The sequence below is a fragment of the Drosophila mojavensis genome, unplaced genomic scaffold (assembly GCF_018153725.1).
Source record: "Drosophila mojavensis isolate 15081-1352.22 unplaced genomic scaffold, ASM1815372v1 contig_136, whole genome shotgun sequence".
NCBI classification, from domain to species: domain Eukaryota; kingdom Metazoa; phylum Arthropoda; class Insecta; order Diptera; family Drosophilidae; genus Drosophila; species Drosophila mojavensis.
Window position 1 is genome coordinate 27294100 of NW_025318667.1, and position 27984 is coordinate 27322083.

The 27984-nt window shown below is 39.9% G+C and overlaps 2 protein-coding genes across 2 annotated transcripts; one reads left to right on the top strand and one right to left on the bottom strand.

The window, feature by feature from the left end:
- Window positions 1-2749: 2749 nt before the first annotated feature.
- On the top strand, window positions 2750-5743 carry LOC6584828 (putative uncharacterized protein DDB_G0291608). Its single transcript, XM_032732363.2, has one exon. The coding sequence runs from the start codon at window positions 3119-3121 to the stop codon at window positions 5567-5569; it is 2451 nt and encodes an 816-aa protein (XP_032588254.1). The 5' UTR covers window positions 2750-3118; the 3' UTR covers window positions 5570-5743.
- Window positions 5744-15242: 9499 nt separating this feature from the next.
- On the bottom strand, window positions 15243-27890 carry LOC6584829 (autophagy protein 5). Its single transcript, XM_002010434.4, has 6 exons — window positions 27661-27890; window positions 27478-27577; window positions 27301-27406; window positions 27007-27232; window positions 24961-25066; window positions 15243-16060 (listed from the first exon to the last, which is right to left on the bottom strand). The coding sequence occupies exons 1-6, from the start codon at window positions 27811-27813 to the stop codon at window positions 15942-15944; spliced, it is 810 nt and encodes a 269-aa protein (XP_002010470.1). The 5' UTR covers window positions 27814-27890; the 3' UTR covers window positions 15243-15941.
- Between the last annotated feature and the right edge of the window lie 94 nt (window positions 27891-27984).

A 27984-nucleotide genomic window follows, 5' to 3' on the forward strand; every position in this document is an offset into this window, starting at 1 on the left:
GTCACAGCAACAACAACAACAGCAATAACGCCAGCAAAGTCACACAAACACATGCATATGTGTTTCATTCATGAATTCCAGTTGACGACGATCGGCGCGGCAGCACAGCAGCAGCAGAGAGAGGCTGCGACCGCAGTAGCGACAGCGACAGCGACATCGGCAGCAGCAAGCAACAGCGCAGATTTTTGTCTCTGCGCGTTCGGACAGCGAATTTCGTTTGTCATTTGCAACAAGTGCGGCCCACTGTTGCTGCTGCTGCTACATGTACTGTTGTTGTTGCTGCTGCCGTTCTATGCTATCGTTGTTTTTTTAGTGCAGTTGGATTTGTTATTGTACTTATGCCACGCTGCGTTCTATGCCCTTTTGTCTTTGAGCTTAGTCAGGTGGCGGCTACGGCAGCATCGCTTGATGATAGCAGCTAAGACGACTAATGCACCCACAGCCAAAAACAACCACACACACAATTGCATATAAACATCAACCACAAAACACACGCACACACACATGCTAACATATATGTATGTATACATTCATGAGCAGCAGCAGCAAGAAAAAACGAAAAACAAAAAAAAAATGCATCGCTCTCATAATGGAATAACATGTTATTCCATCGTGAGGCAGCGCACACCAGCGCATTACACATTCAACAGTTGATTCTCGATTGTGTACGTAACACACAGACGCACACACTTGCAAAGAAATATATGCATGCACAGAGCATAACCAAAGAGAGCGAGAGTCAGAGAGGCAACGGCATGGCGCGCACTCAAACCCCTCTTCTACAATCACACACACACATACACAAATCGTACGACGGCGAGCGCTCAACAAGTTCATGTGACGATTTGACGCTGCGTCGAGGCGACAGAGCAAAAGCAAAAGCACTAAACATGTCGGCCGAGCCGAGCCCTAGTGCCAGAATGTCTGGCAGCCACGACTCACATACACTTTTGCACATACACACACACTCTCATGCACTGTGTATGCACTTTACGTTTAGTATGTGTGCGTGTGTATCCGTGTAAACTGGCAGAGCTAGCGAAATTGTAGCGCAAGTTGGCTGCAGTTGCCGCAACGCGGTTTACAGTCGCCGCTGTTATTCCTTTGGCGCACAGCCACAAGAGCAACTGCACAGTGGGTCCGTTGGGTTAACTGAAAATTGAATTAAAAAGGAAAATGAGAAATTACGCTTGGATAAAAAATAAACTATGCATATGATGACTTATGAATTGAATTTTTTAACTTATTAGTACTTCGAATATCTATTTGGTTCTAATAATACTTATATGAGTAGCAATAAATTTCTATTTAGATCATAATAATATAATTATTGATCATTGATCATTTTGAGCATTTTTGTATTCATGACAAACTGTATTTGCCCCACAGTCTGCTCAGTCTGAGTGGCCTGCACACCACACAGCGCTTGTCAGTTAGTCAGCCTGTGGTTAGGCAGGCGGCTGGGCTGTGCCCGGGGGCAGGGCCAGCAATCGTCGTTTGTGTCCGTCCCCTTCTGTCCGATGCGTCGGCCGACGGCCGTCGGTCGTCGGTCGTCGGTCGTCGGTCGGAGCAGAAAATCAACTCTACACCAGCCACACAAAAGCGCCGCGGTCGCAACAAGCACAACCATGATGGAATAATATATTTATATTTATATATATATATATATATATATATATATATATATATATATATATATATATATATATATATATATATATATATATATATATATACACACATATTTATTTGTATGTTATTCCATCATGAGCACAACAAGAAGTATTCTCACACACATACACTCACAGTCATTCAACATATTCACTCACACACACACACACATAGGCACATACACGCACACATGCATACATATGTACATGCATGCATAATACAGGAGCGCAGACACCTCGCCGACGATTGTCGTCAGTTTGTCTGCAATGCTCAGCGCTGTTGCTGCTGGCTTGGCTGCAAAAGCAACAACAGCAAGAGCAGCAAGAACAACAACAACAATAGCAATAACAACAACTGGTTTGGTCTGGCGGCGGCGGCGGCGACTCTTGGGCCCGCCAAGTGTCTGACTCGTTCACACTCACACACAGATGCACGCACACTTGCTGCGCTGTCGGCGTTGTTGCTGTTGCTGCTGCGACTTCGCCTGATGAGCTATTAGAACGCACACAGATACGCAGGCACACACACACGCACATACAGGCACACGCACACAGGCAGACAGAGCGTCGACTGCACTCATACTCTCAGACTGAGAGGCGCGCGCGTGAGCTGTGCGCTGTGCTAGTGCTGCGTTCATTCGTTCATTTCAGTTCGATTCGTTTCGTTTCGTTCTCGCGCGCACACTTGTACGTCTACGTCGTGTACGTGTATATGTGTGTGTGTGTGAGCGTCAGCGCCAGCAGCAGCAGCAGCAGCAGCGCCGACAACGACGGGCCAGCCAGTCTAGAACGTAGAACGCAGCGGGCAGAACAATTGTGTTTTGGATTCCTTGCCGTGCGGTTGCGGATCGCGTCGCGTTGCCAAACAAGAGCAACAATATTTTTCTCTGTGTGTTTTTGTGTGTGCAAATGAATTCAAGCTACAAATTTCACATATGTACAAATATATACTATATTTTTTTTGTGTTGTGCTCATGTGTTCTTTCATCTAACATTTACAACAGTCCACAAGCAAATTACAAATAATAATATTAATAAGAATATCAAAGCAACAACCAATACAAAAGAAAAATCAAAAAGCAAAAACAAGAAGCAAAAAACAAATACAAAAAGCAACCAAAAAACAAATATCAAATAAAAAACAACAACTTTTTGTTTCTCGTTGTTTTTCCAAGACGACAACGTTAACGTGTTTTTGTTGTTGCGCTCACTTGTTTCCAGTGCCAGCGCTGCCAGATCGCGAGTTATGAAAGCGCAAGCGTCGCCAGCGTCGCCAGCAAGTAGCAACAGCTACAACAACAACGCCACCAGCAACTGTTGAAGCACATTGAAAACTAACTGTATATATTTATAAAGAAGTATATATAAATACGTTATATTGTAAATACTATTTTTGATATACAAAACGTTTTACAAACTACAAGGCAAATATTGCCCGAGCAACTAAAATGGATAACAGCGAACAAAGTTCGATAAACAACAATAATAACAACAACAATAGCAGCAGCAGCAGCATTGCCGCCGCCGCAGCAGCAGCAGCAGCCATGGCAGCAGCCGCCGCATTGAGCTTTAACCAACAGGAGCAACACAAGCGACCTGCCAAGGACTCGACAGCAACTGTTGCTGAGCGCCACAGCAATGGCAGTGCCAGCAACAGCAACAGCAACAGCAACAGCAATGGCAATGGCAACAGCATTGGCAACAGCAACAGCAACAGCAGCAGCAGCAGCGCCTGCAGCCCCAAAATGGGCTCACGTCGCATCTTCACGCCGCAGTTCAAGCTGCAGGTGCTCGAGTCGTACCGCCATGACAACGACTGCAAGGGCAACCAGCGCGCGACGGCGCGCAAGTACAACATTCATCGGCGGCAGATACAGAAGTGGCTGCAATGCGAGCCCAATTTGCGCTCGTCGGTGGCCAACAACCAGCACCAGCATCAGCAGCAGCAGCAGCAACAGCAGCAGCAGCAGCATTTGCACCAGCAGCAACAGCAGCAGCAACAATTGCAGCAGCAGCATCATCATCAGCAGCAATTGCAGCAGCAGCAGCATCTGCACCAGCAGCAACAGCTGCAGCCGCCGCCACCGCCGCAACAGTTGGTGCCGCCAGCAGCGCCAATGAAGCCGCACCAGTTCCATCAGCTGCCCCATGCCCTGGTCGCCGCCCAGCATCATCATCGCCATTACCAGGCGGCAGCGGCCGCCTCTCTGGCAGCAGCATTTGCTGCCGCGCGCTCTCATCCGATGCTTGCGAATGGATTTGCCACGCCCCATGCCCATCCGCATCCGCATCAGTTGGCAGCCGCAGCGGCAGCCCCGCCGCTGGCACCGCCACCACCGCCGCCGCCTCTGCTGCCCCACAGCAATGGTACGGCAGCAACTGTTGCCGGCGGCACTGGCAGCAGCAGCTACACGCTGTCGGCAGCCAAAATTGCCGCCGTGGTGGCAGCCTTTGCCAACAACAGCAGCAGCAGCAGCAGCAACACCACCAACAATTGCCACAACAACAACAACAGCAGCAGCAACAGCAACAGCAGCAACAGTTGCAGCAGCGCCACAACGTTGCCATATTGCCCAAGTCTACAGCAGCAACAAGTGCCAAATGCCGTGCCAATACCCACCAGCAACAACAGCAACAGCAGTAACAACGACAGCAGCAACAGCAGCAGCCAGCACATTCCTCAGCCCGCACCGCAGCAACATGCAACGGCGCAACAACAGCCGCTGCCCTACGCCTACTATTTGACACTGCCCGCGCCCATGGATCTGTCGCTGAGCAGCGCGGCGCGACGCCAGCGCGAGCAGCAGCAACAGTTGCAGCTAGACCAACAGCAGCAGCAGCAGCAGCAGCAATCATTGCCGCTGGGTTGTCGCAAGCGCGCGGCCCAAACGCTGTGGCATGGCGACAGCAGCGGCAGCAGCAGCAGCCCGGCGGACAAGCTGAGCAAACTGGAGGCCATCAAGAGCGAGCCCAGCGACAACGAGGCGGAGGACGACGTGGACATCGATGTTGAAGCGGAAGCGGAGGCGGAGGCCGAGACTGAGGCGGCAACAGCAGCGGCAGCAGCAACTGTTGCCGAGCACAAGCTGCCCGCCAAGCAGGTGAAGCTCTTCAAGCCCTATCTGCTAGACGAGAGTGCAGCCCAGGAGGAGGAGGAGCGGGAGCGGGAGCGGGAGCAGGAGCAGGAGCAGGAGCAGGAGCCGGAGCAGCTGGAGCTGCGCGTCGAGGACGAGTGCGATGCGGATGCCGATGACGAGGAGCACGCCACGCTCAATGGCAGCAGCGGCGCCAGCAGCAAGAAAAAGAAGCGGGTGACGCCCAAGCAGCGGGAGCCGATCATCTGGAGCAATCATCCCTTTGCCGGCGGCAGCAGCAACAGTTGCTTTCAGTCGCCGCCGCCGCCATCGCTGCTGATGCCCTATGCAGCCGGCGCGGCAGCGCTGCCGCCGTTTCACGCCGGGAGTCCTCAGCAGCAGCAGCAGCAGCAGCACTTTCAAGGCAGCAACAGCTGCAGCAGCAGCAGCAGCAGCAACAGCAGCAATTGTGGGGGCAGCAAGCCCGCCACGCCCACAATCAACGTGCTCAGCCCATTCTCGGCGCCGGCGCTCTCGCCCATCGGCTTCTGCTGCCCCAAGGGCTCGCCCGTGTCCGGCTACGAGAGCAGCTCCTCCACCTACAGCGACAGCCCCAGCGCCAGCTCCTCCTCCACGCACGGCTACAGCCTCAGTCTGCAGCTGCATGCCCCCGTCTACAACGACAACCTGATGCAGCAGCAGCAGCTGCAGCGCTGGCTCGACCAGGAGGCGCTGGCACGTCTTAACTCCGCTGCGGCTGGCGGTCCGCCGACGGCCACGCCCAACAGCAGCAGCCGGGCGGCGCCCATCACGCTGCTGGCCTAAGCGGCAGCCGCAGCAGCCATCGAACCACCCACCTTAGCAAGCGTTTGGGGGCGTGGCCTAGGGCCTCTTCCTGGGCCTTGTAAGTTACAGCTTAAGGAAAAGTCTAAAAAGAAGAAGAAGAAGAAAACAAAAGAAAAAAAACTATTTTTTTTGTTTGTTTTTTAATTGTTAAATTTAATTCAAATATAATTAATCAATTACTTCCAAAAGCCAACAAAAAAATAAAAACAAAAACAAAAACATATCAAGCCCCGCCCCACACCCACCCACACACACACACACACACTTATATATACCTAAGCAATTGTCATATATTAAAACAAACACAAATAAAAACAAAATATTTTTAATTGTAATTAAAATTAAAATAAACATATTTTTTTTTTTTTTTTTTACTTTTAGCCACAAATTATGTTTAAGCCACATTTAATATATATTTTTTTTGTATACATTAAACATTTAATTAATTATTTTAAAATTATTTTAAGCCTTTTTTTTACTATAATTTAAGCGTACTATTTTTTTTTTTTTAGTTTTGTTTGTGTAAATAACTAAATTAATTATGTACAAAAACGAATGGAATATAATCAAGCAGAAACACGAATTAACTAAAGAATTTTTACGATAATTTGAAAGAACAAAAAAAACTGAATTGTTTGGAAATATTTTCGCAGCGAAGTTGAATATATACATATGTATATATATATATATATATTTGATATATGGATGTTGGATTAATATTGGATTGATATATTTAAGGAACAATTGTTTATTGAAAAACAGCAACGAAAAACATAAAGAAAATTATTAAAAATTAAACTAAAATATTAAAAATAATTTTTATTTTTTTTTATTATTTATATTATTTTTATTTATTTATTTATTTTTTTTTTTTTAATTTTCAAATGCAATTGTTCCTATGACAGTGTCCATAGAAAACTCTATATGTGTATGTATATGTATGTATATATGCTTGCTGCAAGGGTATTCAAAATAACAACAACAACAACAACAACAACAAATGCAAATGCAACTGCAGCAACTGAGTTAAAAATAATGAAATTGAAACGTTTGTAAGAAAAAGCTTTAAAAACAAAACAAAATGAAAAACGAACATACACACATACACATACACACAAGTGCACACACACATCTATGAATTTTGTTGTCATGGCTAAGAAAAGAAGCGTGGGCGTGGCCAGCCCACAGAATTGAGTTAACAAAACGGGAACTAATCAAATGTGTAATTCATCTATAGTTGATAAATATATATAGACTTTTATATATATATATATATAATTGTTAAGAATAGATATATTATATATATATGCACTAATTATATACATGTATTTTTTTTTTTTTTTTTGGTAAATTGAAAATTCTTGTGATATGAAAAAACAACAAACAAAATTTGAATAAATTGTTAAAAACTGCGGATGCATATAAAGAATCATATAGATATCTAGTTATATATCTATATATATAGTATATTTACATCTATATTATATCTATATACAATATACATATATACAATATATATTTATATACAAGAGATGTTTTTTTTTGCGCAAAACTTTATATCCATACGTGCCCCTAAATATATATATAAATAAATATATATATATATATATTTATGAATATATATTTAAAACAGTATTTTTATATATTGAAACAAAAAAAAGATAAAGATTGAAAAAAAAAGCAACAAAAATTGAACAAGAAATAAAAAAATATAATGAAAAACATGAAAATCAAAGTATTTTTTATTGATTTCCTTCGCTTTGGCAGCGTTTTTTCGCTCGTCTTCTTTGCGGCGCGATTCGTAAACGTTTCGTCTGCCATTTTGTTGGCGGGTGTTAATCACTTGGCACTCGCACAACAAACAGTAAACAGCTCGCCAGGCCCTTATGCAATTGGCAATTCGCAATTCGCAATTGGCAATCGGCTGATCAACGATCACGCTACTCTTCAGGTATTATGTGATCAGATCAAACAGATCCCACTCACTGCTACACTATTTCGTTGTTCTTCCTTCCGTTTGTCCCGCCCCGCCTCGCCTCACCTCTCCTCTGCTCGCTACCCTTCCCTTTTCTTATACAATTCAATGTGGGACAGTAAGGGAAATATGCTAATGCTAGTGAAAATACGGACGACGGACGAGTCGTAGACCAATGCATTCTACCTGGCGTCAGATCGCCAGACAGACTCGTTTATGCCGCAGCTTTAAAGCCTATTTAAGACTAAGATCTATAGCCCAATGTATAAATACAGTAGAACCCGGCTATAACGTCTCCGCTTATAGCCTGTGTACGGTTATAGCGAGGAAAATTCTGGTCCCCAGACAAACTTTTATGAGCGAACTTATACGGTTGTAGCGCCTTTTGGGTATAACGACGGTCCCTCGTATTTCGGAATTTACTACCTTCTATATATATATACAGCTTAAGGTTTCTTCTTATATGAACTCCCTTACATGCCACACCTATCTACTATACTATATATATGTATATACATATATAAAATTGTAAAGGTTCCTCCCTATAAGCCGAAACTTTCTACAAATATAATGTAACATAAAAATGAAATGTAAAATATAAAAAAATATTATATAACATATATGAATATATGCGAATGAGATTATTTTATAATAACTGTATGTTGCTAAATAATTTGCAAGATATTTTCCTCTATATAATCTATATACATTTCATATATTACATATATTATTATATCGCCAACTCTATAGGCAATCTCGTATAGACCTATTCCACTCGAGACTTACAGCAAAACGAAACAGATCCTAAATTGATCTCACGCCATTTGATGTTATAATTTGAATTCACTGAATATGACTCGTTTGTTACCTGATACCATCGTGCACCTTGCCTCATTATCAGACCATGCCACATATGTTTCTATTGTATACTAGGAAAGGCACTGTTGACTTTCGCTGAAATTGATTCTTCGAGAAGCACTGTTTGCTTTGAAATCACAATCCATTGAATATGTTTCAGTTACGCTTATTTCAGATGTTGTTCCAAGTACCATTCATTGCATTTGCCTATTAGTTTTCTTGTTGGCTTTTGCTGCACTTCACCTTTAAGCTCGTCTCGAACGCTCTATCATCTCTGATCGCCCAGAGATCGTTTGAATATTTTCATTTCAGCTAGTGTTTCAATTCCCATTTGTTTCATAAAGTGAAATGAGAGGATAGTAGCACTTTTGGCTGTCTTTAAGCTCCTCCCATCGAGGATTTCTTTGCGCTTTGATAACGATCGACTGATCTATTGATCTCAGTCAGTCATCTCTTCATTCCAAAGCTCATTTCCATTCCGTTTCATTCCACTGAGATCGTTTCTACAGTAGTAACTTTTCATGTGAAATATTGATTCATTTAAATCTATCGAATACTTCGATCACTTCTCCACTTCTCCACTTCTAACCTCACTTCACTCTGATCACCATATCACTCTGCTTTGGCTCCGCAATTCAGTTCCATTCCATTTCGTTCCAACCAAGAAAAGATCAGTCCTATTTTACCGACTTTGTCTTATCAACAACATCTGCTCGCAATTAGTTATCGATATCTTATGATCGATCAATTCCACACTTAGGCTCATTTCCATTGCATTCCAGTCCATTCCAAGCCTTTTGGCTTTCACTGAGTTCGTTTCATCAGAGATCTCTGTTCGCTTTGAACTCGTGAATACTTTGAATACTTTCAGTTATCTCTTAATCCACACCTTGTCTCGTTCCCACATCATTCCCATCGCGCGGACAAGAAAAGCTCTTTCGGCTTTTGCGCCAGATCGCTCCATGATGAATCTCTGTCCGTATGATCTCGTGATCTTGCGTGTGTCATCTCATCTTGGCCACCTCATCGCCAGCACCTCGACAACTGCTGTGTGTGTGTGTGTGTGCTTAGTTTTTCGTATGGCCGTTCCATTCCATTCGCTTTCGCCCCGCTTTCGCGTGCTGTGTTTCTTAGTTCTGGTCAATTCGCATGGCATATTTTGGTTCTTTTCGGCTACCGCGTTGCGCTGGCTGCTATGACTAAGCCGCTAAATTCTATAATGCTCGTATTTTTAAAACATTTAAAAATAAAGTGCTCTCGTTTGCCAATGTGTGCGCCAATCGGCAGTCAGAGCTGTCGCCGTTGACGTTGCCTCTGCCGCTGTCGCTGTCATCGTCGCAGTCGCCGTCGCAGTCGCCGTCGCAGTCGCGGTCGCTGCTCTGCCCCTCACTTATTTTACGTAGTTGATATTTTTGCATAGCACTCTGCGTGTGTGTGTGTGTGTGTGTGTGTGCCTGTGTGTGCCTGTGTGTTGTGGTTGTGCTTGCTGCCAAAGAATTTTTCGCTAAGACGTGCAAGAAGTTGCTCGAAAGAGACCAACAAATACCCTGCCTACGCACCGAGTCCATGCGACTGTTCGCTAAGCTCGAACAGCTTGAGCTAAATCAATTTTTAGCTACTTTACATATACCCTATCCGGGAAACTTCTCGATTTCAATATGAGAGACTGCCTAGATACTCTACATAAGAAATACCCCATCTCAACTGCTCACTAAATGAAGTTTCAATAAGCGTAGAGCTGCTCGACTTACCAGAAACTCTACATTGCAAATACCTTAGCTACGCATCAGTTTGACATTCCAATATACTTCGACCTGTTCGACTTGCTAGATGCTCTACAAAATGATTACTACCCTACCCATGTAGCTCATATGCTATCTTGTTCGAGTTGGTCTCATTGAGCTACTTTTTCTACTCTAATTTGCGCAAATTGTTGGAATAGATTTAAGCATTATGCCCAAATAGCTACAACAGTTGGGATTATTTCAGTACTTCAAAGTGCTTTCTACTTCCCTTAAGATTTATTGATTGCCACAAATCGCTTATCGATCTTTAGCAAATATCATAATGAATATATTAGCTGTTAGATTCGGCTGGACTTTGCTCAGCCATTTTACATTTCTAATCTTTTCCGCTTTAATATCATTGAAGATCTTGTATTTCTGTTTGTATTTGTGCCAGCATTCACTTGTTATTCGTAGGTCACAAACTGTATACACTCCCTCATTTTGTGTATATGTATATAAATAAAAATCCCGAGGTTTATCAAATAAAGTAAAAAGAAGCTCGACTTGCACTCTCACATATACGGCTATAAACATATACACACTACGAGACGCCACTTGCGGTCATTGTTTATGTCATCTGTATAGATTTACGTAATACTACCCTTTGGGGAACTGAAGAAAATTGTCACCTGACAGAAAACTAAGCAATATAGAGAGACACTGTCCAGGAGATATATAAGCGAAGTCAGAAAAGTCGCTTCAAAGCTATAGAGAAATAGTGAATTGTCGGGAGAAAGAGAAACGATAAAGGGTTTGGATAGAATCGTATGGAAAGAGGCTATGCAGAGATATGTCGCCCGTTTGATACTTTAGCGATACATAGAGCAGATAAATATCGGATATAATATGGGTTTTAAGATATCTGTCAAGGTGATTCATGTTCTCTCTGTGATTCGTATTCCCCCTTAGAAACTAGAGATAGATCAGTTGATTGCAATATACAGAGATACAAAAGCGATGGGCTGGAGATAGATAGAGATAGGGAAACACATGAGCGATACAAGGGAGAACGGTAAATAGCTGTGATCAGATTGGGGTGACAATAAATCGCCTGGGATATTCTACAATATATACACGATAGCTAGACAAGGCAATGTTTGATTACCAATTGCAAATCAGAATTACGAAGTTTGTTTGTTGTTGCATAACACCTGACTAACTGCAAATTATCTTTCTGCTGATAATTCAAATAGTGGAATGGCAATAGAGAGAGGTAGAGAAAGAGAGTGACAGCGAGAGAGAGAGAGAGAGAGAGAGAGGGGAGAGAATACACCTGTGTGTGGCTGGCAGGCTGCTGTTTGAAATCTGGGTAGCATCCAAATCGAAAAGAACTATATCCCCCGCCCGGTAGTCGTCTACCCCCTCCCGCTAGCCCCCGGAAGCCGGGGCATGTGCCTCATTTTCTATTTTTCTAGCATTTCATTTCGTTTTGTTGCTTTGTCTTGCGAATTTCTTTGATTTATTTCATGTTGCTGTGCGAGCGAAATTCTTGTGACTCTTTGTAATGCCACGTGACACAGACGATTTGCGCAAAGCAACAGCACCACCGTGCACCACCGCGCACCACCGCGCCACACTGCGCACCACCGAGCCGGCCACTCAGCTGATCTGCAGCAGCGCCTGTTGATCATGTGCAGCATCATCTGCAGCCAAAATTGCAAAGTTAACAAACGAGAATCGAGGCGAATGCGGGCCGCGGAATGCGGCGGGGCGGCTCGCTAGGGTGGCCATTAGGGTGGTTCTGCTAGGGGTTCGTTCCTCTTGATGTGCAGCATGCTGCACTGTACACCTGAGCGCATCTGGCAAGGTCATCCAATTGTTTCTATATATTCAATTATTTCACATTTTATATATATGTAAATATGTAAGAGCTACAACGAGTGGGCATTGCCCGGCATTGTGCGGCCAAAACTGTTCTTCAACAATCTCTCAATAATGTATATTCTATGCCAATTCTTTGAATATTTAGCCAAATATAAAGCAAAGTTTTGTATTTCAAGATTAGATTAAATTTTAAAAATATATATAAAAAATATATAAATTATATACAAAATTTCTAAATGTTGGGCCCAATGCTACTAATATAAGTATTCATATTATTGAACAAATCGAACTGTTATAAAAGAATATTGTTTTTTTTTTTTTAATTTATTTTTTATTTTAGTTAATTACAATTTTAAAAAATATATTCTAAGGATATTTATTATTAATAGATTCAATATACATATACATATATACGTATTGAATTGTTTATATATATAATATATTATTATTTTAATATTATTTTCTTAAGGGCTCTTTTATATTGACAGAAAAAATACAAATATAATTTTAAGAAAATAATAAATTAATGAAAAATAGAAAACAAAATAAATAATTTATAAAAATTTTCTATTTTTCATTAATTTATTATTTTCTTAAAATTATATTTGTATTTTACTGTCAATATACAACAACCTTTAGGAAAAAAATAAATTAATAAAGAATATAATTTTGTAAATTATTAATTGATTTTCTGGTTATTTAATATTGATAGATTTAATAGGATAAAATATACAAATATATTATGTATATATTTTTGGTTGACTTATGGATTGGATATATTCAGGTGTCTAATAAAGAGTGAACGATCGAATAGAATCCGATGCACAAATGTTACTCAATTGCATTATGATAAATATTTATTATTTAATATAAACCGACATAAGCGTTATAAATATATACATATTTACACACAAAATAAACTTTACCAACTATTCAGGCATTTCTTATATACATTCTTTGATATAGAAATATGGTAAATAAAAGTATAATATATTTAATATTTGTTTGGATCAACTTAGCGTTCTCCATCATTGCGATTTGCTTACGCAGTAGAAATACACTTTCTCTATATCGCAAAAAAAAAAAAAAAAAAAAAAGACAATAAAATAGAAAAATAGAAAAAATACGATAACAGTTTATATTGCGGTAGCAAATCAAACCGAACTAAATTTCTTTCATTGGCATTGCAGCTCATGCGGAGAAGGGGAAGTACATTATAAATGTATTTCATCATACGACCCAATGACGTTCTTAACTAACCAAGAACAATTCCTATTCCGATCCATACATGCGCGTATTCTACTGATATCTGACTTATCTTTGAGATATCTTGGACTTATCATCTGGCACACAGTCACAAATCTGAAGAACAGACCAATCACAAATTCATAAACTCCTGTTAAGTGAAGTTATGAAGGTTTAAAGTTCATCTTAATGGTTCTACAGGTAACAGACTTTGAGACTTTGTTCAGTAAGTGAAGAATATGAGTAATATATTACGGTTGAGTCATGCCTCCTCCCATATGCAGTATTTCAAACTAATAACTTTGATTTTGGAGTAGATACTCGTGTGGATCTTATATGATTAGATGTGTAGATATTTTTAAAACTCCTAGTGTAATCATCACAAATCTGAAAATACTATCTATACTGCAATTTTAAAGATATGATGACCAACATTACCAGATCACAGGCTTAAATAATTGATGTACAAAATCTAAATCTAAATCATCAGAGAATATCAATGATCAGCAAAAGTGAAAGCAGATTTATGATCTGAGTCTTACTTTAAGATCGTTCAGCTACAACACGAGCTATTTATACAGTGCCTTCATATGAATCTAGAATCACCAGAGAGGATCAGTGATCAGTTGATACTATTGAAGAGGATCAGTAATCAACAGGCAAATATAGATAAATATCAATGGCATATGATGCTAATGATTCAGTTAAGTATAACAACATACCTATATGATATACATATATATCTATATATACAAATATCTCGTTATATGAGTACACTTAGCTATCGGATCAGCACTCGGCGAGGATCGCTTGTGGCTGATGCATGACCGGGCAATGGGCAAATAAATCGTTTATTTATTGTGGCGTAAGCTATTGGTTCCACTCGAGAGTGTCGTCGGGCGAGCATGCGACTGGGCCGCATCTACTTGGACAGAGTAAAGTGCGCGGATCGATCAGTGACCAAGTGGACAAATATATAAACCATCCATGTCCAAACGGAACGACTCTCTTCCTATGGGTTTGTTGCAGCTCCTAAAAAAACATGCAAAAGCCCGTCCGCACAGATCCATCAAGGCGCCGATAATGTCCATATCTGAGCATTAAGGGGTTTGTCATAAACGATTCGCCAACTCAAAGCCATAAATTTTCCAAAGCTCACGCTGCTTCCTTTCGTCTGGTTCTTCTTGTTTTTTGCTTCTTTTTCATTGTCGCGTTGGGTTGGGCATTCAGTCCATTTTACCCAGCGACCTAGATAAATGAATAATACTAATCGAATAAACATATATATATTTTATATATAATTATCATCGTATTAATCATTCTCAAGTGGCGTTCACTATTTTTAGCTGACATTTTGTTCAAATCGATGCTCTTCAAATAATTCATGAAAACAGAGAGAGAATAAAATATCGCTAAAATGTGGAGCTGACTGAAATATTGTGTAAGGTCGCCGTTATCTTGACAAGGGATAAAAATTGCGAGTGGCCTAATCAATGAACCCAATCGCAGCGTACGAAGTGCTTCGATTCGATACGACTTCTGTATACCCTGTAAGTAGGCTGGATGAACGTAAAAGTTATCGATCAATAAATAGTTATCGATGTGGAATAGTTATAGAAGCTTTGTCTCTGTAGACTTAGGTTTATCTAGTTGAGCTTTTGACAAGTTTTCTTGACTTGATTAAAGCATTATTTTCTGGATTTTTACGTCATAGACCTATAGCGCTCATGTTTTATAATAAAGGCTATAAAGTTGTGACAAAGATCGATATCGATAGATATAGTTATATAAGCTCCTGGGTCTCAATCGAATGAGGTTTTTCTAGTTTCATTGCCTCGATCGAATTATTTTCCATCATTATTTTCTCTTATATCCTTCTTTCTTAACGATAGCCCCATTTCTACTAGGTTTAACTTTTACATCATCTCCATCAATGTTAGATTTTTGGCAACGATCAAAGAACTATAAGTATTACATTTTATTTATTGATATCAATATTCACACATAGATAATCTTAATAAAAATTAATATAACTGATCTTCAATATGGCATAAAATAGTAGCTTTAAGATCCTCAGTTTGTTCTATATAGCTTTTGAAGTTCCATTTCACTGCCGCCTTAACTTGATTCAATATACCAGCTTAGATTCATTCCAGGGTATTTCACATTCGTCTCTTTGGCTTGTTGTTGAATTTTCTTTTGAAATTGATAAGCATTTATGGCACGATTTTCGCCACGTTGTGTACAGTTCCTAGGGCCCGGCCCGGCCCGGCGCGTTTGAATGAACCCCAGTACAGTGGACTTATAAATAGAACGTCACGAACCGTTGGTCGGCAAGAGAATAATGCGGGAATAAATATTACGAACCGGTGTGATCGATGAATTGACAGAGTGCAAATCCATTTTGCTTTAGATGTGTCTGTATATAGTATAAATGCTAAATCAAGCTATATATATTATCGCATAACTATATGGTACATAAATATTTCATATATTGTACATTGAACTTAACAATTAATTAGTTTCTATAGTTATTGGTAAGTGTGTGTAAATCGATCCGTTTACAGATCGGCCCTGGGTTAAAGCATTGGATTGGAGCACTCTCTGGCAACTCATTCCAACTTGTAATTGTTCTCTCTTTCTCTATTATCCTCCCGCTGAGTTATTCGCTCACATAGTCAACCGATAAATGCAGAAAATTGTCAGGATAGCTCATATGCTCAGACATCCATTGCAACTGCGTCTCCTCCGGCAGGCAAATGCCATGGGTGCGAAAGCCAACTGAAAGTTTGGAAAAGAAGAAGATAGAGAAAGTAAAATTAGTTAAGATTAATCGAATCAATGGACCAGAGGCTCTTTAAAAATTGTTTTCAATTTTACTTTATTCTATTTCCGTCGAACCTCCATTCCAATTTTCTACAATTCTAGTTGCTATTCTTATCGAGTTCACTGGACTATCGTTAATTTATCGATTAGCGATCTACACTTGTTCGGTATTTACCCTACTATCTCTCTCTCTTTTTCTTTCTTTATGGATGGTTTTAATCAGAAATGGCGCCCAGTTGGCATAATCTGGGACTATATATAGGCCCATATATGAGTATTTCCTGCCATCTGATTGCCATATAAATCACGGCACGCATTATCGACCATGGGACTTTTGCTTAGGCGCGACCGTTAATCGATAAGCAACAACAATGCTCTGAAGTGGGCCGATCATTGCTTTCGAATTTCGTCATTTATAATTATAGCTAGGTATATTGTAATTATAGATTACTATAGCACAGTGCTCCGCAATTGTAGACGCACGTGCACCATAGAATAAAAAAAATCACCCCAGGCATTTTGACGTTCGTAAGATCAGTCGATCCATATTAACAAAGCCATTGTTGTAATTGAGGACGATTCGTATTTAGACAAAGTCTTACGAATAGAAATCGCATTGTCGATGTCTATCTAAGCCCAAAGTGAGTAGCACCAGTTAGCTATGATCTTATTGGAATGATCACCTAACATTATGCGATCGCTAAATGGTATTTTCATTAAAGATACGTTTACATAATATTATATAAATCTCCTTATAACTAGTTAAGTTATGGTTCGTGCATTAGTTAATGAAGGTATGCCTTCACTTACAAGAAATCGATAATACAGCATCATATGATCATACAAGATATAGACGTGAACATACCATATGCATCAGATGAGAAGGAATGTAAATATACCATGAAATAATATCTAATATAAATAAGTCACCAGAGATCGGAATGAAAGTCTATATTCACATATATACAATTATCTATAAATATATTTTAAATTGTTCGTAATATTCAAAATTCGATTATACCCCCTGTTCGATTACAGGGTATTCAAGCACGCATATAAATATATATGCACAAGCAAATAAGTAGCACACATACACACAGGCCATATCGCACTCAATATACATATATAAAACACATACATATATGTATATATACCATATATATTATACATATATACATATGTGGTATAGTATGGCTGTGATAATGCCTGATTACATAGTGTGGGCAGCAGGGGCGATTGAGCGGGGCGCGAGGAGTGTGGATGAGTGTGACCAGAGATAAGATTTGTGCAACGAGCCCGAGTTCAAGTAGGACGCATACGTATTAAATGCACGACGATGTACGATACGATTCCATTTGATTCGATTTGTAAAACGCGCCCACCGAATGGAGGGTGATCCATGAATGATGGTGTTATATACGTACGTATGTTTGTTTGTGTGTGTGTATGTGTGTATGTGTGCATGTGTGTATGGCCTACAGCGCATTAGAAACTACGCAAATAAGTACAGAGCGCATTGCATTGTTGAATGTGTGTCAAGTGAAGTTGTCCAAAGATCGAGCAAGGAGCTTGACGTGATATATGATTAGCTGATAGTATGGGGAGGGGGAGTATACCTCTATGTCATTACAAAACTCTTTTCTGGATGAACTAAGGCATTCCTGAAATCGTTACATTAATGTTAAAACTAGAGCTAATACCAATACCAAGACAGATACTAATATCAATGCTAATACTATTTTCAATAGAAATATTATGATAATGCTGATGTGAATGTAATCTAAATGACAATGCGAATGACAATACTAAGGCTAATGCTTATAACATCTTAATGCGAATATTATTATTAGTATGCTAATGCAAATGCGAATATTAATATTAGTATTAATAATAATAAAATAATAATAATTACAAAACTATAACTACGAATGGTTGCTTTAATGTTTATATGTACGAATACTAAGGCTACACTAAAGATAGTGTTCATGCTAATGCCTATGCTAATATTAGCGCTAATGAGTAATATTAAAGCCAATTAAGTTGCCAATAGTTAAGCTAATGCAACTAATCCCAATACTAGAACGATTAGGAATATCAATAGCTATTCTAATATTATACAACAATTAATAATAATACAAATATTAATACTAATGCTAGTGCAGGACTCAACAGTAATAAGACGACTAATGAACACACGAGCCCAATGCAAAGAATGGCGCCAAACAGTCTTATTATTGAAAACAACAACAACAACAACAACAACTGAGTCACAATTGACGAAACGACAACCATTGCGATTGTTGTTGTTGCTGTGGTTCGAATCAGTTGACTTTGGGGCGTGTTGAAGTCTTGGAGGCGCATAGCTCATGCCTAAAAATAAACCATTGCAGCGCGAATGTTCAACGTATCTGATAAGAAAGCCAATCATCATAATAATAATTTTATAGATTGTGCTCTATAAACGAATAAAACCAACAAGCAAGGCAATATTCTCTCTCTCTTTCTTTGATCTATGATCTCTGTATAGTTAATAAAGCCTGTTATTGCATTAGCTTCTAGGATTTCGGTTTAAGGGATCTATATTTTGGATTGTCTGAATAATATAATATATAGAAATATAGTAGAGCCTCTCTGTCTATCTCTTTCTTTGATCAATGATCTATAGCCAGTTATTCAATTAGCTTCTAAGGTTTCGGCTTTAAGAGATCTCTATTTTGGTTTGCTTGAATTAATTAAGCACTCAGCTAATATAATATATAGACATAGAGTGTAATATATGTCTCTAGATCATATCTAGCTGATTAGCTTACAATTTAATTGATTAAGATATACTATGAGCACCTATATTATATTTGGTTTGTTCTACTTCCCATCTCTATCTAATCATTGCACAAACTATATATCACAACACAATTTAGTATATCGACCTGCATGATCTGCTTCTTCAAAAAAGAAACAAGACTATTTTCCACATAGAATTTCGTGTATGGACTGGAATATTCGGCATTGCTGGGCGTTGATTAATGTTTCGTTTCGAAAGTTTGATAGATAAAGTATCTTTGTTTAGCGATTCATTGTCGCAATGGCCCGGCGATCTTCAGTTCCGGTCGTCTTCGATCGCAAGATATATATTCATATCGATTGCATATTTTCTTTTCGTTCGAGTTCAGTTGACGTGATTAAAACTGCAATATCAATTGATTCTGATACTCTGCCTTTTGGGGCTATTGTTTGTTATTTGTTGTTGTAAGTTGTTGTTGTTGTCGAAGTTCAACTTGACCATTTTGCAGTAAGTTTGTTTTGACTGAGAAACAAAGTTGTCAACCAAAGGCGACAGACAAAATTAAAATTCCATTTTGAATTGAAGCAGCAGGAAATGTAATTAGTTAAAATATGTGCAACGGGCAAATACCCTAACTATTTTCATAGAATTATATGTAGAAACAACACACAACAGATCTTTCATTTACAAATTATATAAAAATATATAGCGACGCCGTTATTTTAAAGCTTTTTTTATATTTTGTGTAACCTCATCGCAATGCAAAGCGCAAATACCCTTTAAAAGCTGTTGAGCGAGCATTTTTTCGGCAAATTACGCCAAAAAGCACATAAACAAAACGTAGCACAGGAAATGGAGGCACCAGAGAGAGTGAGAGAGACGGGGCCACCGACTGCCGGTTGGCTGGATATGCGCTGTGGTCTGTTGTGGCGTGGTATGTGTATATACAGACAGAGACAAACATGCGATGAGATCAAATTGATTGAGAACATAATTCGGATGTGAGTACGGAGCGCTGTAAGGCGCTAATGTAAACAGTTAAAAGCTGATAAAACAGCGAACGCTGCAAAGCGAACGAGCGAAGAGAACGGTGAGAGGCTAAGAGAAAAGCCGAAGAAAGCCGACGACGAAAGCTGAAAGCTCAGCTTAAAGGAAAGAGAACGTAAACGAATGAGCGAGGGAGCTTAATGTGACGAGCTTTCCAGCCAGTCAGAGTCTGCGAGTGTGTGTGTGTATGTGTCGTTCCAGTGGAAACGACGTTAAATTTTAAGCGGATTTCGTTCAAAATTTGTGAGAGACAAAATGAATTCAAAGGACCAACTTGTTGCTTGCATTTTAGTTTTTTGTTATTTTTGTTTGCAGCTGCCGCTCAGCGCACCAAGCAGCCCACCCAAAATGCTAGGGCGTGGCGCAAACAATTGTCAAGCAAACACAGAGACACACATAGATATGTGCACACACACACATACAGGCACAAAGAGAGCAAGTGAGGGCGAGGGTGAGGGTCGTCCTGATTGCATTGTGCATTGTTTGTCTGATTGACGAAATGCAAACGAAAATGTGTCGAAATGGAACTAAGCAAATGCAAAGGTGGCAAATGCAACACAGCAACAAGCAGCAGCAGCAGCAGCAGCAGCAGCAGCAACAACAACAGCAACAATGGCAAAGAGAGACAGCAGCAGCAGCGGCAGCAGCCAAAAACTGCTGACCATAAAAGACATGATGCAGCAGCAATAGCAACGGCAACAGGCTGCGACGGGGAGACGAGGCAACATGATAAATATACAAGCGCTGGGCTGTTAGCGCGAGGTGCGATTTCCGACGGGCAAGGTGGAGTTGAAGTTGCCCGCGGAGGTGGAGGTGTAAATACAAATAAGCGGAGGTGATATCTCAGAACTTCCTTTTCACACATTCGAGAGCAGCCTTAGCAAACACAGGCGCAAACAATACCAATACCAATACCAATACCAATGCAAACGCAGCCCAACACGCACGTACGCACACGAATTGGGAGAGCATTTTAGACACAGCAAAGGAAAGAGAGAGGGAGAGAGAGACGAGGAAGAGAGCAACTGGATAGCATGCGTGCGTACGTGTGCGTGTGTGTGCGAGCATTCAAAAAGCCAAAACGCCGCCGCCAACGCCAACGCCGACGCTGTAGCCGTAGCCGTAGCTGTAGTTGTAGCTGAAGCTGACGCTGCTTTCCGGTGAACGCCAGATCCGCCACTCGCAGCCGGCGGCAAATCATGAAAGCGCCTGTGCTATGGGCTCCCGCCAACCGCTCTCTCCCCATGCCGCGCGCACTGCACAAAAAAATAAAAGCGAAGCAAAAAAAAACAACACATACAGTGAAAAAAGTAGACAGCAGCGGCACCGCCGCTGCAGCGCAGTCGCACAGAAATGCGTTTTCTTTATTTTTGACGCGTTTTAGATTCTCGGGCCGCGTTTAGCTGCTTCTGCTGTTGTTGTTGTTGTTGTTGCTAGGTTTTTTTGATTTCTCGGAATGGCATCTACTTTGAACCGCCACGACGACTGCATTGTATATTTGAAATTCATTTCAATTTAAATACAAATTTTCTATGAAAATGCACGCATTGCACACGCACACACACACACACTCACATACGTACGTGCGTGCAATTGCCCCCGCAGTCCCCCATCCACCCGCTGACAGTTGACCACGTTTTGAATGTGATTTGTGGGTGTTTCAATGGCGGATGCGGATGCTAACGGCAGCAGCGGCAGCGGCAGCGGTGGAGGTGGTGGCGGTGTCGGTAAAACGTTTCTTTCTTCTTTTACACCAAAACTGCAATTGGCAACAGACTGGCTAAAGGGGGTAGGGGGTAAGGGGAGGGGCGGCAGCAGCTGGAAGGGGCCACTAAACGGATCATCATTACAGGCAATGCTAGACGCAGTAAGCCCCCACTATAAACAACTCGTGTTATGTATGTGCCTGTGTGTGGGGGTCGTGGGTCGGGGGGCTGGGGGTTGGGGGTGTGTTCATAAACATATCCATTGAATGAGTTCTCGGTTCGGTCTGTCTGTAGCATACATACTCCCAACTCTTGGGGGCGTTCTAGTATATTCCTCTTCGATTCGCTGAACTTTTGCATAAATTGGAAAAGTGAAAATGATTCTTGATTGGAAAATCGTTTCTATTGATGTCAAATGACTTTTCATAAATTACATGTATTTTGCTTCTACTGAGAAATAGCATTGAAGATCTATACTCTCTAATAGAAAGTGTTCTCAATAATTATATCCATAAAAATATGTACATACATATAAAAAACTTAATATATGCACTTGGGCTAATGTAAAATCGTTTTTGTTTTCTTCTTTTTAATTATCCACTCCATTTTCAAGAATTACTAAATTTTAATAGTTCTACTAAAGTATAGCTGTTCCCTTGTATTTATCCGAACACACATAATCTATATTAATATCAAATATGTTAATCTTGTTTGTGTTTAAATAACTAAAATATTTTTATTCATATTTCGTGTTCGATTGAGCGTATGAAGCATATTTTCCGAGTTGATCTGATATAGAAAGATCAGATATAATCAAATGAATATGTTTGTATGGTTCTGGCGATAAGCTGCTTATGAGGTGTACGCTTTTTATGAGGACTACAAATAAAAACCATATATGTGCTTTAAAACATTTAGGGCCCATATAGTCTCTAATAATAATGATAGTGATGATATTACCAACTTCTGCTGAAGCTCTGAGGCTTGTATAGGTTGTAATAGATTGTAATAAGAATTATAAGGATGATGATAATAACAATTATAATAATAATAATCATGATCATAGTATGATAATGAAATTGAATGTGATACTTAGAATGATGCAAATTAATGTAATAATAATCACAAGAATTATTATGATAATCAGCATCATAAAATTGCCATTGATAATAATAATAATAAAAATGATAATACTAATAACAATGAGGACAATAATATGTATTAATAGGATTACTAACGACAGCTAAGTAGCTAATGGTAACAATAATTATGATATATAATATATAATAACAATGATATTTCTAATGGTATGTCTAATGCTTATAAATAATGAGGATACAAGCGCCATTAATAATAGTTATGACAATTATATAAACAAATATTAGCAATAATCATAATGATGACACGAATAATAAGAGTAATAAACAATTACTATAGTATCATTATAAATTCTTTATTACTCGCATCGTCCATCGAATTCGTCATTATGATCATAACTATCGTAATCCAAAGGCAATAATAGAACTGGCAATACTAATGCATAGACCGATAAAACATCAGAAACAATCAATTTAGCTAAGTAATTGCACAATGAAATATACCTAGCATATCGATGCAGGAGATTTTCTTGCTGTTTCACTTTGCTGGGGGCGCTCAATTGACCTAATCGGGAATTAACTTGTGTCTAAGTGCACGGCACTGGACTGATCCATTGGCCCACTTAAGCCAGACTTAAGAGCTGCTATATAGATGTGTGTATGTGCGTGTGTGTGTGTGTATTAGTGTATGTGTCTAAGCATCAAGGACAAGAGAAATGTATTGCAACTGTCACGTTGGATGACCTTTGGGAAAATACGTGTTACAGCCAGAAAATTGTGGGCATCCATTGGACGAAAAAGGATCGGTTTTTGTTCGCCAGCAAATCTCTCACCTTTCAAATGGGAATTACCAGGACCAGGACGAAATGGTAGTCGGAGATGACGAGTAAGAAGAAGACGAAGAAAAAAAAAAAAATAAACGAAAATGAAATAAAACAAAATGTTGCTAACAGCGCAAAGTAAGTGCGGGGCGAAGCATGCAAATAAAAATTTCACACCTTGTAGTCCGGGGAAATACCCGCCGTAGACACAAGACACAGGGCCAACCTGCTGTTCGCTCTAAGCGAGAACAGATGCCACAAGGTGTCCCAGGCTGCAAGGATAAAGCGAAGTGAAGAGTGACAGAGAGAGAGAGAGAGAGAGAGAGAGAGAAAGAGAGAGAGGGAGAGAATGCACTTGGAATAGTCGAGTGTTAGATGCTTCTCAATGAAAGAGGCCTGCTCACTGTGTAGCTTCGGCATTAGTTGTTGCACACACATACACACACACACAGCTATACTCCCGCACACACATACAAATGTGCATGGCTAGTGTAGTTGTTCACGTGGTAATTCGTAAATCCCAGCCGCAGGTATTTAGTTCCGCCTTTTGTCTAGCTGTGGAATTCCCAATGCTATTATTGCACCTAAGCCACTGCGACACGGCACACACACACTTACACATCTACACGTACATGCACGCAGACTCAGCTACGCGCTGACTCGCTCGCACTTGCGTCCTCTGTCGCCGGCGCCGCAGGTCAGTTGGAACCCAGCAGCGCCTCTTGCAACGTTCGCTTGCCATGAAAAATCCACACGCACTCTATTGTTGAGCACACACACACTAGCAGACACACACACATTTGTCTAGGCAGCTGAATGGTTCGAACAACACTTGGCCAAAAGAGAGGAGAACAAAAAAAAAAATAAAATAAAATAAAGAAGAAAGAAAGAAAAAATCCAACAGGCAACCTGCACGGCTCTCGGCTTTGAGTCCCGTGGACTGCCTGGGGCTATTGTTCAATAATTTTTAGTTCTTTTGTTGTTGTTGTTGTTGCTGTGCGACATTGATGAATTGAGGAATGATTGGCAGTAACGTCAGCGGCGACGTCGACGTCGGCGGCGTTGCCAGCGGCTTTGCCTCGTTTTGTGTGCGCTTCAATAGAAAAATAAATAAGTCAGCGAGAGCCGACAAGACGACGTTTCGGCCAGACTGACTGGCACCTTTTTTTTTTTTTTTTTTTTTGGCCGCTTTTCTAATGAATACGACGCTAAAGAGGGGGAGAGAGAGAGACCGAGAGTGAGAGAGCGACAAAGACTGAGCTGCTAAGGATGCTGCTATAAGAATGCAAGCAAATGGCTTTGAGAGGCTGCGGCTAATTGATAGCTGCTGCTGCCCCATATCTCTACTATATACACATTGTAATATATATTCTTGGTGTGGTATATATGTATGTGCACTCACCTGCTTTGCGCACAGGTGTTGATAATTCGGCCATCAGGTCGGCCAGATTCTTCTTTTGTCCAGCTTCATTCAGCGGCGATATTAACTTCTGCATGTACGTAAAATCCTATTCAAAGAGATAGAGAGAGGGAGAGGGAGAGGGGAGAGCATTATCTTCTATATCTTCAGTTTAAATATGCTGCACGTGCCAGATAGGGCTTAGACAACGTCAATTTAGATATGCCACAATCTACATATAATGCGTCAATATCATATAATAATTAACACGTCTGTCCCGAAATATCTCCATCAAATAAGCTTTATAGCTGTCGTAAAACCAATTAGTCTAATAGCGCCTACATATAAATCTTGGCCTGAATCAACATATTTTACTATTTTTATTAACTAATGCTTGCATATGATATATCAAAACTAGATTTATTCGCATATATTCTATATACTTCATTGTGTGAGGTTTCGCTGTTGTGGCAGACAAAGTTGCCACCTGGCAGTGCAATAAGAAGGATCTGCATTTATATTACCTTATGGTCAGCAGTTATTCGACAATATTTAACCGTGAGATTGTAAGAATAAGACTCTCTTTTGCATAACATTAGTTTTATTGCCTAATGTTAATTCATAGCCTAAAGGGATTTCGGGATATTTGAACAGATTTCAATGAGTGAGGTTAGGTTAGCCACTTGGCAATGCAATAAGAAGATGCAATGATAATGAACAAATTGTCTGGACAATAAGACTCATATTGTTACTCCTACATTTGGAATGAAATAGAGCATACACATAAAAATGATCCAATTTGACATTATTGACTACATAATAATCGTGCATGGTTAAAAAACGGAGCTAAATTTATTATTACGATATTTTTGTATATATTCCTGGACTAACTAGATGATTTATAAATCTATATCTTGAGAAAGCTACAATCGGATTTACCTATAAATTTAAAGTAACATTATGGAAGGTATAACTTTTTTTGTATGTCAGCTATGTAGTTTATAAGAATGAATACGTTCAACTTGATCTGTTAAAAATACATTTGGTAAATAGCTGAAAATCTATTAAATATTTGGAATCTACAAGCTGTAAAGTCAACAGCTACCAAACAGATTCCCCGATGTTTCAAATACACAAAAGCTGCAGCACGGTCTTATATGTGTTGCGGATATTTACATTTATATAGGCTCTAGCCCTAATAGTTATCAGGATATATCAAGATTTGTACTCTCGGTGTGCGTGAATATATTATTTTTTATCGTTTTGCAAAGGCGCTAATTACCCCAATGCCTGACAACTTCCTGGAACCACCTGAGGATTAAATTGTTATATTATATGCCACGCAGCTAGACGAATACAAAATGTTGTATACCAGTTTATAAGACGAACATATGCATGAAGATAAATTTCTGAAAGTTCTAAAGTCTCCAGCTTTCATACTTTACTTTAAAATAGAGAGATGCACGTACAGTAAGTCTATATATAATTCTATAAGTTGAAAACTAGCATAACAAATATGCTTATATCGTCCTCTACAAATGTATGTACGTCACAGGTATCAAGGATAAAGTCATTCCAGCGCCATAAAGCATATAAAAATCTCCTATTTAGCATTAATGAACATGAGTTGATTTTCTCATGAAGTTTAGAAAAGAGCTCCTAATGTTGGTAAGTTGGTAAACTCAGCTCAGCAGTTTTACGAATATCGTTACTTCTACATAGATTTACAAACAACTAATAGCAGCTTTATGAACCAACAACACTTTATTGGATTGTATAAGCCATTAATTGTATTCTTATAGCTGTTAATACTGTTTTAACTCCTAATACTAATATATCTCTATGTAACTCCTACTTTTACTATACTAACACTAATCCTTTAGCTCTTAATATTTTAGCTGATACTTCTTAGAGATCTCATATTTTCTATTAGTTGCTTTGATGGGAACTACATCAATACTACACATTCTTCAATTGAGTATGCTTGTACTACATTAACACCTCCTACTTTTATCATAGTCATTGACTGTTTTGGCTATTTGCACTTACATCGTCGTAGTAGAAACGCACTGGAATGTTCTTAAATGACTCCTGGTCGTTGTACGGCTCCATTAGGCGTCTATTGATCGCCCAGAACTGATCGAATTTATCATTGATCAGGCCCAGCCAAAGTTGATTGTGGTCCTTCTTCTGCATGGCTGAGATCACAAGGCCTCTATGCTTTAGCACGTCGGCCTCCTTTAGGCAGGCCAAGTAATGCGATTCCAGCAGCTCTCTGCAATGGTTAATAAAGCTTATTAGCTGCTAATCATATAGAAATATTAATATTAGTCTATGGTATACTTTGTGTTTAATTTGACAAGTGTCTCTTCGGGAAATTTGGAAAAGTGTATGGTAATGCACCAGGGTGTCCCATCCTCATTGGGATGCAGCAAGTCGTACAGCACACCTGTGCATATTAAAATATTTCAATTTACAATTCGAGCTGCTACGCCCATAACGCCGCCTATTTATAAGTACCTATTGGATAATGCAGACGGAGCGGCGTTCCATTGAAATCGAACCAAACAGCGCCTTCCTGATGCTCGGCAGCAATGTAGCGGGTAAAATACTTTCGCACCTGTTAACAGCAAAAATTAGTGCAAATCAATCACATACACAAGTGAAAAAGGATTGTTTTTGTTTTTTGTTGCTTGTATTTACCTTGTCTGTGACCAGGGGCAAGTAGCTGAGACGTGAGACCATTAAGTAGAAGGGCTCTGGTCTGAGGCCGACAATTTCTTCGCTGTCTGCCTGGAAGCAAATGCCAATTTGACCTTCCCATATCATACGCAGCACTTCTCGATCGTGTGCCATGTTTTATTTATGAATATTTCTGCACAAAATCCAACCTTTGCACGGGTCGGTATGTTATTATTTTTGCCATTCACAGTAAAATATGTAACAGGTTGGCAGTGCCACTTTCTGCAACATATCGATACATCGTCTGTTCAAATTTGGCCACAAAGGCGATTTTGCATGGCGGTC

Excerpts from the sequence above, each read along its gene's own strand:
- LOC6584829 (XM_002010434.4), bottom strand. The coding sequence starts at position 27,813 with ATGGCACACGATCGAGAAGTGCTGCGTATGATATGGGAAGGTCAAATT. Across the intron at positions 27,233-27,300 it reads CTTGTCAAATTAAACACAAA|AGAGCTGCTGGAATCGCATT; the intron begins GTATACCATAGA and ends TAACCATTGCAG. Across the intron at positions 25,067-27,006 it reads TGCGTTTCTACTACGACGAT|GATTTTACGTACATGCAGAA; the intron begins GTAAGTGCAAAT and ends CTCTTTGAATAG.
- LOC6584828 (XM_032732363.2), top strand. The coding sequence starts at position 3,119 with ATGGATAACAGCGAACAAAGTTCGATAAACAACAATAATAACAACAAC.